Source organism: Xiphophorus hellerii, chromosome 1, assembly GCF_003331165.1.
Source record: "Xiphophorus hellerii strain 12219 chromosome 1, Xiphophorus_hellerii-4.1, whole genome shotgun sequence".
Taxonomy (NCBI): Eukaryota; Metazoa; Chordata; class Actinopteri; order Cyprinodontiformes; family Poeciliidae; genus Xiphophorus; species Xiphophorus hellerii.
Genome location: NC_045672.1, coordinates 13,646,093 through 13,663,257, shown reverse-complemented (window position 1 = coordinate 13,663,257; position 17,165 = coordinate 13,646,093). Strand labels below are relative to the sequence as shown.

At 41.2% G+C, this 17,165-nt stretch overlaps 1 protein-coding gene across 1 annotated transcript; it reads left to right on the top strand.

Moving 5' to 3' along the window:
- The first annotated feature begins 970 nt into the window (after positions 1-970).
- Positions 971-17,165, top strand: plekhn1 (pleckstrin homology domain containing, family N member 1). The gene is given in 18 exon segments (XM_032572577.1): positions 971-1,191; positions 3,560-3,650; positions 3,814-3,975; positions 4,682-4,762; positions 6,222-6,312; positions 7,845-7,978; positions 8,953-9,099; positions 10,667-10,747; positions 10,849-10,924; positions 11,151-11,296; positions 11,521-11,676; positions 12,897-13,025; positions 13,027-13,140; positions 13,501-13,656; positions 13,911-14,150; positions 14,364-14,424; positions 14,626-14,627; positions 16,381-17,165. Coding segments are annotated over 18 exon segments (2,127 nt in total). The 5' UTR covers positions 971-1,117; the 3' UTR covers positions 16,567-17,165.

The window sequence follows — 17,165 nt, the reverse complement described above, 5'->3', positions numbered from 1 at the left end:
GTAATATGTTTATTATCACCCCTCTTTACTCTGATGCTCCTGAATAAAATCCAGTGAAACTATTTGTATTAAAAAATCAACTAGATGGGTAAACAAACAGCTCCATGGAGACCAGACAGGTCCAGGAGAAAGTTGTACATACTTTTATGCAGAGTGAGGTTATTAAACTGCTTAAGCATTTAGCATTTCAGGTTTAACACCTCTGAAAAAAAAATAAACCTGGGAACTTAGAACTATAACAATATCACTTCTTGTGAGACACCATTAACCTCAGAAGCAGCCAGGAAACCTGTGGTAACTTTAGATTAGCTGCAACTCAGGTGGGAAATTTTGTTGATAGGAAACCAAATAACTGCGCACTCCATAAACATGGCTATTATGAAAAGCTTAGAAGAATAAAGGCAATATCCTTGTATCCCTTTATTTCTATTTCACTGTTACATTCTGTCGTAAAACACACAGAAATTTGTGCTTGTAATGTGACAAAATATAAAGAAGTTCGTGGGAGTGCAAACATATTTATGAGGCACATCTTCAGGGGAAAACAAAATGCCCTGAAGTAGAACGAAACTCCCCAGATACTCAGTTCCAAAATGACACTTGTGTGATGAAGGCCGGTAATAAATAGAAAGCCCAAGTGTGTATGTGTTTTCATGTCTGGTCATGCCATTGGTAAGTCCCTCTATTCACCCCTTTGATTGACACACACCAACAAGTGAACTCCTGGTAGCACTGAGCGCCCGACAATAAGCTCCATTTGGCTCATGGAAGGTGTGAAATGGCTCACTTCTGCCCGAGTCCCCCTTGCCTTTGTTGTGGGGGCTGATTTTAGCAGACAGAGGCAGCTTCACAGGGAGTGAGAATCCTTCTGCTTATTCACCAGGCAGCCAGCCTGTGACACAGCCCTGAACTCCACCCCCTTTTACGCACAACACTCACACACTCTGACTTCATCAACGCTCTCCCTGCCCAGCCCTCACACAGAACAAGTCTGACTTTTGCAGGGAGCACAAGGTTCTCTCTGGACGCCGCTCCTCCATCACAGACGGGACAGTACAATTTATTTAAATTTTTTTTTGTCTTCAGAGCAGCGCTAAGCCCCACAGGTCAGAGCAGCATGGGGAGCAGCATTTCATGTGTCCCCCAACATAACTTCAGGTACTCCAGCAAGAGTTTCATTCGCAGAAACAGGTAAGAAGAGCTCACCTCATCCAGGTTTTCCAAACTTGCGTTGCTGTATTCTCCCAGCACATGTCATGCTTTGTTATTTTAGACTCAGTATTTCAGCTGGGAGGAATTCTTGGTATCTGTCGAGAGTTTGAGCTGAAGGTTGTGAATGTTACCAGGCTTGGTTGTGGATCAGGTGGTGATACTGGATGGACACCAAGTCGTGCCCGTGCACAAGTGTCAATGATCCAGTTACCATTCTTTTTGCTTCTGAGGTAACCTCTCAGCTGTCAGTAAATCTAGTTTTCTTTAAGAGAACATAGAACTTGACCTTATTTATTAATGAAAAATTATAATAACGTAAAATTTAAGTTTTGTTGCGCCACTAACATATGATAACTCCTTGTGGGAAGTGACCTACTCTGATGACTTTAGACTTGGACACATAAGTGGATTATATTTTGTTTTCTATATAGTTTCCTGTACCCTCCTTGGAATAAATGCCTGGGCATGTCCCAACTCTGCAGTTGTCACATCTGATTGTGATTAGCTTATTGTGGATGCTAGTTTTTAATCCACTGAGTGGATTTGATCTTAAAAGATCTGATTTACCCCATTTTAGATAAATAATAATCATTTAAAAAGCAGAAAAGGTTGTAGCTCAACAAGTGAAACTGGAACAGCGAGCTTCTAAACGGGATTCATGTTTCCTGTAGCCTTCTCTCTCTTTGTGACATTGTATCAGGTGAGGCTCAGGTATTCCCCAAAGAAAATGAGGACGAGCTCTGCTGAATGCCACAGCAGTGACTTGGGGAATGTTGGGTGTGCAAAACGATTACCTGTCTATTATTTACAATGCATACCTCTTTCGCTTTACAACTGCAAGATTGCATGACAATGTGAGGCTTTCATACTTTCCTTTGTGTGCGAGTCAATTCAAAATAAAAAGAGATCTTCAAAAAAGGAACACTATCACTCTCTTGACACCCATGAATGATTAATTCTGGATGTGGACTTCCTGAATAGACAGACCTTGGTTCCCAACACGCAAACAAAAGGCTGCGTTGTTGCACGGCGAGGACACTGGCACACATGTGCACAGATAAGCAGATAAAGTACGAACTGACACCGTAAAAAAGTAGCACCAGTTCTATCTCTGCAGCGAGCGTGCTTCCTTATAAAAGTGTGACAGTAATGGTAACAGATGAACCGCATGCAAAACAAAGGGGGGCCACTGAGTGCTGATTTTCCTATGCATATGCTCACCATCAGAGGCACAAGACCTGATTGTCCTTTTAAATGGCTGTCGTTGATGGAGTAAATGCAATGGAAGTGACTTTGATCAACTTGTAAAAAAAACCAAAAAAAAAAACACTGATTAGCGGTCATTAATCTGCAGCAAAGCTTTAACCGGATATAATCTGTTTTTTATTTACATGTATTCTCTCCACCAAGAGCAGGAAATTATCTTTCCCAACTGTGAACAATAGAAATCCACTTCAGCCATTATGGAGTTCAGACGATTATTTTTGCACAAAAAAAAATGATTCTGGAGTTGACATTTTAACTTCCTTGCAGACTTTGATGTGAAGTTACCTTAATCCATTTTGGGTCTATGTGTTTGTTAGTCACAGTTAGTGCATATTCCACACTTACCCAGGATTGCATCAGAAGAGCGTCAGCGCCATCTACTGGTTGGAGTTATGCAAAATTCTGTGTAATTTTTCAAATGTTCCAACTAGACAGAAAAACAAATTTTCTATATATATTGCAAAATATTTCAGTAATTATTTATTTGCAATTAGCATGATTAGCGAAGTTAGCATCGGAAAACAGCATATCTGAGTTTTCCGTTGAGCAGGTGTTCGCAAAGTTTTCACCTTCAAACTTGCAAAAAACTTTAAGACACTTCCAAGTCTGGCTATAATCATGACAATGACGGTGTATTACATTGCGATAAAATGGCACCATAAGCAGGATCCACAGCTAATGTTTCTTTTATCTTTTGTTAAAACAACGTAGCTGTACTCTGTTCTGGCTTCCTGTTTTCTGCTGCTTGCTCTCTCTCACTTTCCTGCAGCTTGAGTTTTATTTGAAACAGCTTGTTCCATCTTCGTGCTTCCTCTTACACAATCTACAAGTACATATCAATACTGAAATTAGCTAACTTTATGAGTCTAATTACTCAGTAACCACACTCAAACCAGGAGTATTGTTACAGTGACTAGATATGCTGCTTTCACTGGTAGGAAAAAGATTTGATCTTCGAGAGTACAACACGCCAGACAATCTGAAGATCAACCAAGTGATCAGCCAATTTTTCTGTGAATCTCTAATCATGGTAAACATCTAATTGTGAGCATTAACAAATTAATGCTTGTCTCTCATGCAGCAGTCGTCTGTTTCGCAAGAAGAATCCCCAAGAGGGACAGGAGAAATCCAACAGCATCATAAATATCTTGTGCACGGTCACTCCAAGGAAGGTAAGAAACTCCTTCATCTCCCCTGACACAGCGATAACAAAGCAATAAATCATCCATTCGACATGAAAAAATGCTCTACATACAAACATTCCTCAGTGATCTTACCCCAACTTTTACTATTAAAACAGTTTCTGGATGTTTATGTTTCTGTGACTGGTTGCAGGAAATGTCTCCTAAAGATCTACAGACGATAGAGAATATAAAATGGGACCCTCCTTTCGCCTATGACCCGGCCAGTGGGTGGAAGAAGAGCAGCATCAATGTGAAGAATTTCGGACGGATGATTCACAGCTCCAAAGTTCGTTTCCGTTTCCTGCACTGCCAGGTGAGCGGAACAAAATCATTTAGCAATGACTGCATGATGAAATGTCAGGAAAGCAACAATAAAAGAAAAACAAACATTACCTCTAGCTCCTCAATGCGGTTTGTGACATTGACCGAACCCAGAATGACACATCATCCCAGTCATCCGTTCGAAGCCTGGGAAATCCAAATCTGAACAAAACACGGGGAAAGTAACAGGCTTGCTCTACAGTTTCTGAGACCACACTTTGGTTTTGACGTGGTGGCTGGCTGTGAATAATCCACTCGGTTTCAATCAAACAAGATTGCAAGCCTGTGTTTGGACATGCTCTCATCTGCCACAGTTGTGAAACCTCCTCAACACAGTTAGAACCTCAGGGTAGAGAGAGTTGTTCTGATCACAGGGGCTGATAGAGGACATGCCGGCTCCCTGCGGTGGGAAATGTGATTTTTCAGAGCTGTGTCACAACAACATTGTCAGAAGCGTAGGACCAAAGATTGATTAAAGGAATAGCGTCACAATGGCAAAAGAACACAATGTATTTTAACAAATCACACACATACAGAGAAATGTCCAACTTGAACATTTTGTGAGTCATCCAATGCTGAATGAACTAACTGTACCATTTTTTTGGTTGAATTTTTGCATATTATGATTCATTTAAAACATTTCTCTCTCATCCTACGTTTTAAATTGACCAATTAATGGCTTTCCAACTCCTCTGCAGGACATACACGACTGCTACCTGGATCTCTTTGAATCACATCTTCATTTTGTCTCCAACAACACAACTGGGCTAACCTATCAGGTGAGGACTTTTCAAATACACAGTGACACACTGTCTCAGCTATGTCTATCTTTTTAACTTTTACAAGTTTGATTTTATGAATTCATAAATTTTGATGCGTACACCAGCTTGGCTACCAGCACGTTGTTGGTAAACAGAAAGTATGATTAAGTTACTTCAGCTGTCTCGTAAAGCGATTGCGGCCATTAATCATCCGCTTACTGTGCATGCTGGGAAGTCAACCCCCTGCCAAAGAGAGACAGCTACGCACCTGCGTGCGGCGTTAGTCAGACTGCAGACAAGCTCAGAAAGAAGACAAGCAGGGATTCATCACTGATTTACACAGGCTGACCTCAGTAACATGGTGATTTGTCCCTTAATGTTATAAAAATCTGATCTGAATGACATCATAAACAGAGCAGGGGAATGTAGTCACACAGTGGCTTTCAAACTGTGGTACCAGAACCACTGCTGCTGCTTGGGCTACCCTTAGTTTTACTCAGTGGAAAATGTGTACTTAAGTGCAAGATAAACCCAAATCTATTGTTTTGTACCAGAAACAAGCTTTTGTCACTATTCACCTGGGTTACATTTACCTTTGAAGTTGGAACATGGATCTGGGAATAACCTCAAACACAATCACGTTTCAGTTCCGAGTTAAAAAGCTGTTTAGTTTCTGAATGTTTCGCCGACTTAGTTAACCACTGTTAGAATCACAGGCTGAAACAATACATCTGTCCACATTTTATATATTGTATACTACGGTGCATGAACATTTTGTCAAAAGTTGAAATAAATTTTTACTGCATCTATCTTACAAGGTTTGCACGCTGAATTTTGAAATTGGAAGAGGTGAAAATCTTTTCTGTGCCACATACCAGCTTCTAAAGACTTTTCAGATTTTTCCCCCCAACTTCCAAACTTTGAAAATTAAACATCTAAATAAATCTGGAGCCCCTAGTTACGCTGTAGCCTTCCACCAATCCTGCATTGCCAGCTTCAAGTCCTCCTACTGTAGCTCCTACTGATATATTCTATGTGGTGGTAATTGGAAAACATTGTATTTACTGTGGTGGTTTTTCTAGAAAGTTTGAGAAGCACCCTGACAAAAGCAGAAACATCTTTGTCCATTTTTGTTTAACATCTATGATGATAATGAGGCTTTATTTTGAATATGTTAAAATTATTATCATTAGCAGTATTAGCATTGTTCTATTTGTAAGCCAAAATACACAAAGCATGCATGCACTCATGCATTTTCATCCAGTTGTATATAAATGGTGGTTTAGAACAGCCAATCAACGCCCTTCTTTCTCCCTATACTTTTCAGAAAATTTATTTTTTACCACTTGTTAACTGGGTCATGCTTCAGCATTGTTTCATTTTCACACAGTCACCCCACCTGCATAAATGCAGAATGTGTCTGGTAGCTGCTTGTTTGTGGCTTTGTGTCTAAGATATTCTCGTTACTGTTGCACAGGGAACTCTACCATTGAAGGAGCTTTCTATCTGCAACCTGCAGCAGAACTGTAATCACAGCCAACCAGAGGAATATGCCTTCCAAATAAACGGTAAGTTTGTCTTTGTGAGAAACAATCCAGGCAGTTGTTGGCACAGAGCGCTGGTATGTTATAATCATCGGTTGTGTTTTATTGGTTATCACTCTCAATAAAAATACAGAGGGTTTAGAAGTTACAGTGAGATTTCAACATCTTTTCTTTTTGTTTTTTGGTTTAAAACACACTATTTTCAGGTTTCAGCCTCTCCCGTTTTATCCTGTTTCAGTGATTGAAAGGTGCCGCGACCCTCCTCACCTCTCCACCTCCAGTCAAACTCCAGACTAACTAGAGCCAGGACCCCTTCACCCATCGGTCAGGCGAGGGCGGGGGGTAAACTGGTCTTAAAAGCCTTGCTTGTTAGACAACAGGTGCACCTCAGTCAGCCCAGCTGTCGTGCTGAAAAGCCCGGCTACCGCTCTTAACCTTGTCACTTCACATGATCTATGACACAGTCCAAAAACTGCAGATCAATATCTGCTGGAAATATAAATTTGCTGCTTTTCTTTTGAGAAAACGAGCAAACAAAAACCCCTTTGGGATAATCTTCCTCAGTCGTGACAGTGTAAGGTTTCTGTTATTGTAGCTCCTTATCATTTCCATCTGTCTAAAGTCTTTGCTGTCAAAATATACAAACTCTTTGGTGTTCCTTTTATCGTAAATTAGCCCTGCAGTTTCTCAGATCAGACTTTCCACATTCCAGTGTTATGTTTCAGCACTCATATTCTTTGGTATGAACCCTTTTTCTTGCCATTTGGGAGGCCTCACTGACAGGAAACATGAAGAAGGAAGTAAGGATAAGTTCTGAGTCAAAGGAAAGATATGACGTAGAGTTGCTCCACGAGATGAATGTTGGCTTGTTAGAAGGTGACGAAGCAAACGCAACTCTGGAGGATGTTGAAGAGTTCCCGGAAGACCCTGCATAGTTTAAATTAACGTGGCTGTGAAAGTCGGCTAATGATGGATAATTGCTTGTAACAACAGCTTATAACTTCTGTAAACTAACCGATGGTTTAAATACACACATCTTGCTGGAATTTAGTATAAAAAAAACCTTTAAGAGAGTGAAACAGTTCAAGTTTTGCCAGTAAAAGCCCTTAATTTAAAGCCAGTAAAAGAAAAACAACTCCCAGCCAAGCTACTGCTTATCTCGGAGCGGTCAACGTTCAGAGGTTCGGTTCCAGACTATTAAGAGTACAAAGCCACAGGCTGAAATGAAACAAAATATCTCTGGTGGTTATCTGTGGTATGTGCAGTTCTGATAGGTAGAGGGGGATTGCAGATTGGATCATCCTGGCCCTGTTTGCCCCCTCTGGGTAAGAGCAGTCTGTGGGAGGCAGCTCTTGCTCCAATCTTTAAAATACCAAACACAGCAGGTCAACGGGGCCTTCAGGAGGTTACATGTGGTCTGCATGTGTTAACTTTTCCTGTATTTGTTGCGTAACCTGCAGTAAACAAAGTTGGAGAGTGATTTCCTTCTTGTTTATGCTAACGTGACTGAAAGACACACCTGAATGACTCGTTTTCTTTTCAATCCCGTCCCTCAGGTGTCAGCCTGAATCCCATCATCGTCTACTGCGCCAGTCAAGACGAAATGGACATGTGGTTTGGCCTCCTCAAGGAGAGCATCGAGCAGAATGGAGGCACTGCCATCCAACCCGAAAATTACACCAGAGTGAGAGTAAGCCACAGAAGAAAAAAGTTACTTTTCCTTCTGGATATTATTTCCGAATTCAAAGGCATTGCTTGACTGTATATTTTAATCTACCTCAGCTTTTGTTTCCAGCCACTCCTGATGAAACAGGATGTGTGAGTGTGCAAATACAGTGAGTCACTTAAGGACGCTGCTGGATTTCCTTGAAGTCCTGCATAACAGGGAGAGGCTTGGACCGCATTACGACCTACTTTAAACTGAATGGGGTTGAAATGCTGACCCCAACCTCACAGGAGGTTGATGAAACACGCAAGCCTGGATGTGTCATAAGAGAACAAAACAACAAAAGTAAAGCACCATATAGTATTATCAGCATCCTTGGTAAAGACATGTAAAAGGCTTAAAAAATAGTATTAAGTTGCAAAGAGCACAATAAGTGCAGTCGGCTCACAGGTAGCAGACCTTATTTTAGCCAGCTGACTGGTAGTGAGCAGCAACAGTTGTTAGAGGGGCACAACACAGCCTGAAAATATGTCTGTTACTTGTGTACTTTCACTAGCATCTCATTAAAAAACACTTAAAATCTTGGAATTAAAATTATGAAAAATTTGTGTTATTTCAAACTGCTGCATTTTACAAATTTGGTTTATCCTGATACGTGCAAATGGTCCATACCGAGCAACAACATAATTGCTACTCATCTAAACTTGCCCATAAAAGAAATAACCAAAACATTTAAAAACTTGAAGTGTCACAAAGAACTTTGTTTTGCTGCAATGTACCATGGACAGAAAGGTTAGGGGGTTAAAAGAAACCCTCCCAAACTCACTCACTTAAAGTAAAGTGAGTTTATTTTAAAATTAATTTATTTTAAACACATCTCACCAGTGCAGTAGATGTTTAAAAAGGCTTTGAATTTAAGGCATTTTCTATTCCAAGAATAGAAATCAGATCATGATCATTCACGCTTGATAATCCCGCTTCAATTTCTGGTTCTGCAGCTAAACCAGAACAAATCTGAAGGAAGAGAGGAGCTGAGGAACTCCATCAACAGAGAGCCCATCTATGAGTGGGAGGGCTCTCAGAGGGACAGCCTGGGCCCCATCGCCTACGTCACCAAAGTCCGACTGCAGCACCTGCCCTGCCAGGTATGACTCTACCGTTCCTTATCAGGAGTGAATCACTCGCATGTTTCTGGAAACACACGGTGAAGAACAGCTGAGTGCAATTTGTGACACAAATACTGTATGTTTCCAAAGTGTGGGAATTTCTTCTCACGCTGAATAAAAGCAGGATAACATCAGCTCTGAAGACAGGTGACTCATAGTTTTCAAATTGCGCAACACTCTGCATTACCTCAACACAATGCAAAGGGTGAATTAAAAGGGAGTCCATATTTTTCCTTCAGCCTAAATATGCACCATGCAGTTCCTTAGAAGTGCACCTCAGAGTTGGCAGCATTTAACCTGATAGCAAGACCTATCGGTGAGGAGAATCAGATAAGAGCTCTATAAACATTGCTACAGCAGCTTCGCACAGCAGCTAATCAAAGCAGAAGTTCTGACACGTCTGGCATGAATATATCCGTTAATTCTTCATGGGAAGCAGCGGCAGCTCTATTGATGTGATTTAGGGCCTGGGCGTGAGATAGGCATTTGCTCGGCTCACAGAGCGACTCGACTCACCTCACAGCTGGAATGTCAGCTGTCTGTCCAGAGACACGCCCTCTCCAAGAGAGAGGAAACATAAACTCTGTCAGTCTGCCACACCTTTCAATGCCCCATGAACTGGTTCGACCTGAGATCTTACGGGGAACTTCTCAAACATAAAGCTTAATATTTGTTTTTGTTTGCACCGGATCTCACTGTCTTTTCTTTTCTGTAGTTCTCAGGGTTTTGCCTTCTTGCTTTGAGAATAATTTAGATACCCGTTTATCTTTCAGAACCGTAAGGATGTGGTTTAGACTTTTTTAAACCGAGTCCTGTTAAAATGTCATAGGCACCTAATGTTTTTTCTTGCAGAAGATAACTCTTTTGGCATCTTCATTTCGTAACAATCCTGGTTAGTTGTTCCCAGAAACTAAACGGTGGTCTGATAGGAGTCAAGTCCAAGATGGACTATCACTTTAAAACAAATCAAATATCCGAAATCTCCAGCAGCTTATGTCAACACTATCTTTTTTTTTAATCCCTAGACGTTCTAGAGGTTCTGTCAAAACAGTACAGGCATTTAATATCTTATGTGCAAAACAAAAAACATTTTTTTAGGATAAATCTGGATTAGTTGAGCTTGATGTAAAGTTGATTTCTGCCATAAAACAACTACAAAATGTTGTTTTATGACACCAGTTTATATATTTTAATGAAGTTTTTTAAAATAAATATTAGAGGTTAGAGAGATTTCACACACTTCATATTTACATGCAGTAAATAACTCCATTGGAGCCCTCATTTGGTATTAATCCAGATTAGCTGGTCCAAGCTAACGCTGAGACGCACCAAAGCCAAAGTTTATTTCTACTGCTTTAAAATAGTGAGCTAGAATGTCATAGCCATTAGCTTTTGTATGTAAGAGAACAACTGAATTATCTACTGTGTTAATGGTTTAACCTTTAAACAGAACCTTGAAACTACTGAAAGTTGAAAGTTGACTACCTGAAAAAATCATTGCCAAGAGAAAAGGAAAAAGTGCTTCATTACTACCATATCTTCACAGGAACAAAGTGACAGATTGCTGGTGATGTACCCTTCCACCCTGATCATCTTATCAGAGGAGAGCAACGGGCTCTTCTATAAGGTAATGTTCACCTCCTTATACTCTTCTACTTAAAGATTGTGCTCCTATTAGTCGATGTGTTTGCACAAAGGAGTTGTTCTAAAGTGTCCTTCTGATTACAGGGCAAGCTTCCACTCAACATGATTACAGTAACCACTCCCTGTCAGGACATTAAGCCCAACACCTTTATGATCGAAGGTAGGTGTGCTTAATCAGCAGCACTGGCACGTTGATAAGGGAACATTACAGTATATGTTTTATGCTAAGTGGCTAGCTCTTGAATTGTCTTGCGTCACAGAGCGTAACCTCTCAATGAATGAGAGGGGTTTTTTTTACGCTTGGTGAATAATGTTCTTGCTGTAGCACATTCCAGTGAGCAAGCAGACCGAATGACGGTCTTTGTTTCTCTGTCCGCTCTTCACAGGCAAGCTGATCAACCCCATAGTGGTGTCCTGTCTGGACAGAACAGAGTTCTGTGACTGGATCCAGCAGTTCAAAGCCGTTGACGTCCCTGTTCTCAGCCCTCCACCCCCCGTGTATGACATCATATACACGCCAACAAACAAAGAGGTGAGGGCTGCTCCCTGTCACACTCAGACAGGGATAGGGCAACATAATGTTGCTGTCTACAGCTGATGGTGAATTTAAAGAGCAAATACATCTGCTAAACTGGTAGAGCAGGAATAGAGCCATGTGGTGGGGAAACCATGGGCCCTAAAAACTATTTAGGGAAAATAATTCCATGATGTTTTTGTATTACTAGGTAGTAATACCTTGCATTCTTTCATCTCCAGCAAGCAACAAAGTTCGATAGATGGAGTGGAAACAGCCAAGGAAGAGCGGAGTCGCTCAAATACAGCCAGCCGCCAAGCGGGCGTGGGTCCTTGAACCTTCAGGTACCAGTTCATGAGGAAAACCTGATGTCTCCAGGATACTCTGAGCCTCTCTGTGTAAGTCAACCTTGTCCTGCTCATTCAAACAATAGATGCAGTAATTACTTGAAGTGAGCTTCTCTCCTTGGTATGTTTTGCAAAAGTCCAGATTAGCTTAGTTTCTATGGGCTGAAGCAAACATTATAGCCCAAGAGCAGCCAAAACCAGAGCAGATTTCTGTTCTCTTAAAACAGCTGCAATCCTAAAACATCATGGCAATTTATGAAAAACTATTTCATTAACCTTCAAAGTACCATCAAGGTTGCCTTCAATAGTTATTGTAGGGAAGCTTATGTCTATTTGCAGGGGAAGTGGAGAATGGAGGTGGTGTTTCACCGACGATCTTCCTGTTTTATGTTACTCTGAACAGAAAAGCCTACCTCTATTTCCTGCCTTTAAAGGTGCTTCTGCTTCTAGATCTGCCCCATGTATATATGAAAGCAGTTTTAGGGTTTATATAAAAGCGTCTAAATAAACCACAACAATACTTTTGATATTGTAGTTGTCTTAAGATGTTAGAGGTCCACTTTGGTCTTGGACCCTCTCAGGCTTTTTCTCAGCAAGCTCAACTAATCTGGATTCAATCTAAATGAAGAATCCAAGAGAGCCATCTGCTCCAGGTTAAATATTAATTGCTTGCTTGTAAAATCCTTAACTATCCCTTTTAAAGTTTTAAACTAATCAAACAAACAACAATTAATATGGTTGGAGTTAGTTGTCCTCGCGTTACCAGCACTCATTTCAGAGAACTGAGAGACACCTTTTATCAAATAAATGATTAAGCATGGGCTAAGCCCACAGTACTCCCCTCACTACTGTTCAGGTGGTGAGCCATAACACGGAAAACAAAACGACAAAATCACCTTCAGATGCACTTCTCAAAGTTCTGACTCAGCAGAAAAAGTTTGATTGTAAACTTCTGTGTTCTTTTGAAGTCCAGAGGCTTTCTGCATTATCAGGACCTCTGACCAAACTCCCCCAGACGTAGAGTTTGCATCCTCCCTGCCCGTCCAATTAGCTTAAAAAGAGGGCCGAGTGCCCAGAAGTAATGTTGCTGCTAAACTTTTGACCTTAACCACCACTCTTCCAATTAATTTGATGGAGATGTTTTTCTCTAACTCTCAAATGACTTTGTTAACCAAAAACAAACTATGACACCACAGAGTCAAGTCTATTGGGTGTCAAGAAAACTCGCATGGCTGACTTTCTATCCTGAATGTGACTCTTGCTCCCTACAGTACAGCTCCAGTCGCCCCTCCTCAATCGAGACGGCCCGACTGGGCAGCAGGACCAACAGCGTGTCCTCCCAGACCAGGCCAGACCGCGACCCGAGACCTTTGTCGCTGCGCTACTCCTCGCCGCAGCACAGGCTCCTACCTGCAGCCTGCAGAGAGCGCCCCGCTGTCTCAGCTCTACAGCACTCCCTACTCCGCCCTGCACCGTGTCAGCCCTCAGCGGCTGGAGAAAGCCCCGCTGGTCAAGGTAAGTCGGTCTGGCGTCGAGCTCGATAACCAAATATTCCCTTTGAGACTGTGGGCTCACTTTACATGCCATGTGTGCAGAAACTGAAATAGAAACAGTCGGTTGCAAGATTGTGGGAGGGTTCATCTTCTGGGGTTAACAGATGGGAAAAATACAGACCGGGGGTTGAAAGATCAATCGGTTTTATCATGCATATAATTTAACATCTATTATGATTCATAAACAAAGTGTTTTTACTACCCTTCTGCTTCAGATATTCGTCTGAGATTATCCAAAATGTTTATTTAAAAACATATTGCACCTGAGGAAATTGCATTGATTTTTGCTTCCTTAGCTCACATTTGATTCTGTTTGGATCAGTCTAACAGCTGGAGCACACCACAGACATCCCTCAACTACTCTCTGAGTGCCAGCCAACGCCACTCTGACCTGTGCGCCCTGCGTCAGCCCTTGTCTCCCTTGTACGATGAGCCTTGCACCCCAGAGATCTTCAGCCTCGAGGAGCCCAGGCCAGTGGTAAGTGGGTCAATGACACTGGATCTTTAGTTTCAGTTTACACCTGAACAGACTATCTGACATCAAGCAGTGCACACCAACAAACTCAAGGACATTGTTAGTGCTGGAACTGTTAACTCTGAAGGAAGTTTCACAAAAATAATGTAAAGCCAGATAAAATTGTTGGAAGCCTTGTTTCTAGAAGACAAGCCTTATTACAGGTACAGAAACGCATTTATTTCAAGTATTTTGATTTTTGTCTCTCTCTCTTTCAGCAGAAGAGCTGGAACAAACCAATCCAACACAACCATCAGGATGCCCATCTCCTTCCCTCGTCTTTCCAGCTACGCACTCCCCCCATGGGCAGACGCACAGGGAGAAACCTGGCCCTGGCCAACACCCAGGCGCAGGTTTCAGGCCTACATGTGGAAATGCCTCAAAGCCAAGCAGAGCAGAGAGCAGAGGCCGTGTCGAGGCTGAAGCTCCTGCCGATGCCAGGTCACGTCCAAGAGCAGGTGAGGCAGGAAACAGGTTCCACACTTCCCAGTTTGCTTCAGTTTCTGGAATGCTAGGCTTCAAAGAGAAATACCAGGGCACTATGAGGAAGTAGAGCTAGTTTATATACTTGTGCTGAAGGGGATATTTAAACAGATGCTGCAAGTGAAAGGCACGCTTTGGAACATGGTGATTGTTTGTTGATTTTTTTCTGTTTTCACATCTGCTGACAGATGCATCTCCCATCAAGCTCTGTGAGGAACGCTTCTCATGCGCCTTATGGCTACTCACTAGGTAAGAATTTATGAAAAACTCCTTTGTACTCATTGGTTTCTGTTTTAACTCCAGGGTTCAGGTGTGCTCATACAAAAGTCTTGATATCTCTTGAACTTTTACCCATTTTGTACAGTTGCACAGGCAAGCTTCAATTTATTGGGATTTTAAGTAACAGACAAACACAAAGTGAACCACAAATGCGAAGTGGGAGGAAAAGAGATGTGGATTTCTACATCACAAACAAATATAAGAAAAATGTCCAATGTATTGTACTCAGTCCCCTTTTTTGTTCGATGCTCTTAATTAAAATCGAGAAAATCAACTTTCAAAAAGCACCTATTAAAGACATAATGTCCGTTGGTGTTTATCTCAGTATAATTTCAGCAATTCTATGAAGGCCTCGGAGATACTTTGTAGTGGTATAATGATATCCGGAGAGGGGAGAAGACTCTGGGTAAACAGTATCCGATGGTGAAACGCGAATGACTTAACACCGGTAAAGCCCTGCCGGTTCGGTACGCTCACGTATCGGGCGAATTCGGCGATATTTCCAACCCGGACACACGCAGAATGTTTATCTGCGGAGGAGCCAAGAGAAACATTTTGTAAAAAGTGACACCAACACAAAACAGAGAGGACTCCCGGGTATTTTCTAATGTTGCTAAAGAAGCTACAACTGAGAAAGGAAAGTGGACCGTCACCGAACCACAACTTTCTGTCACCGTTTTCCCAGCAACAATAAGTTACGTAGCTGTTCTGCACTTTACTAAATTACTCACCTAAAACAACGTCAAGCTGAATATTATATTCCAGATTCTGAAGAAAAGTCCAAATAGATATCTGTAGCATCAGTTGACGAGATCCAAGAGTTCTACATGCTGCGTTCAGGTGCAGCTGGGAAACTAGGTTATCAAAATAGCAAAACAACTCTAAATTGATTTGAAAATGTTTTATTCTAAAATATGGACACAGTCTTATTTCAAAATGTCTAAACACTGACATTGACAGTGGTTATTTTGTTGTGTAATCTATCTACCTAAGCTTTGGTTACGCCTGCTTAAGCTTCTTTATGAAATGAAGAAAATCCAACCAAATCTCCGTCACTTCTATGCACGCCACTTTTCAAGTTTTTGAACATATAATCTAATTTACTTTCGAAGTAATTTTTGTTGTTGTTTTTAGTTATTTAAAAAATCCTCATACACCCTGATGTTGTTCCGTGATTAAAGGATACTAAGCCATGACCTTAAAACCAGGATAACAACCTGGTTCAAGGCTGGTCTATCACGTAAAATCTGTGGTAACAGCACAAAAGGTGAAAAGGGTCAAGAGGTGTGAATACTTTTGCAAGGCACTACATGCATACAATAAGTGCCTCTAATCGTGACAAGGATGCTGCAGTTTGAGGATTGGCTGGAGAAAACAGGCACAATAATTGGCACCCTTTAAATCTAGACCTCTGACAAATGTGATTTATGGAACTTAGACGCAACTAAATGGCTAATTTAACACTGGATACACTCTGGTTGAATTGTTTGAGCTCTTGCTTCTGTCAGCAATATGACAAATGGTTGAAAGGTTACAGAAGTGAAGGTGCATTGAGTGTGCAAAACGTGCCTCTGGAACGGGGCCTATTGGTGTGACGTCCCATGATTAAGAGGATCAACGTTCAGACAGGATATACATTTTCTTTGTGACTGACAGCACGCAACAGAACCGTCTGATAGGAATTTATTGCAAAGAGATTCTTTGGCAGGTTGTTGACATGTCATTTCATTTGTCAACTTGCATTTTTTTGTATTATTACAAGAGTAACAATGAGTTTGTTGCGGCATGCTACTCCTCAGGATTTACGCTGCGGTTGTAGTGTGAAACAAGACAAGGACACACCTACTCTGGGACTTTGTCCAAGTTCGTACAATCATGAAAAAGTTTCTTTGAAACTAATCACATGGAATTTTCTCTCACCTATAGATCCGCCATTCTTACCTCGAACCCATGGACCCAGATGACCAGGAAGTGGACTATGACAACATTTGGGAGTACGACGGTGAGACTGGGATGATTCAGCCGGTGTGTGGAATTTCAACACAGTGGACAGGATTAGACTTTGGGGCCCAGGGCCTTGGTCCCATGGCAACTCGGCAGAAATGGTGCTAAAACAAAACAAAAGGCCCGGCACTCGTCTGGACGTGCGCAAACATCAGATCACTATCACAGGGATAATAAAAGCCAACGGTTGTGGCCGGAGCATCTGCTGGTGTGTACAGTGTGGAGTAACAAATCTGAGGAAGTGCTTTGTCAGATGTCAGGAGAGTGGGAGAAAAAATAAGACACTGCAACGCATTTCACTTGTCTGGTTCATATGTAGCATTTAAGATGGGCACATACAGTGCATTGTATGTAACTTTATTATAATAATTATTATTATTTTATGTATTATTTAACTCCATCGTTGCTATTTCATTTGCATTATCTTTATGATTCTTTCATGTACTGTTTCATTTTGTTTCTAAATTAAATCAGTAAAAGCATTCCATTACAGCTTGACTTGTTACAAAGTATGTGATTATTTTTGTTTGTAAATGTTGTAAATTTAATAAGCCGCATTGTTAATGGAAAAAGATGTGGCTTGAACCGATTGTCCTAAAGGTGCTAACATTGTAAAAACTCATGCAATGTAAATGTGTGACTTTTCTATTTTTGTTTGGTGTGTTTTTTATTATTAATATTTGAAAAATAAAAGAGTGGAAAATATA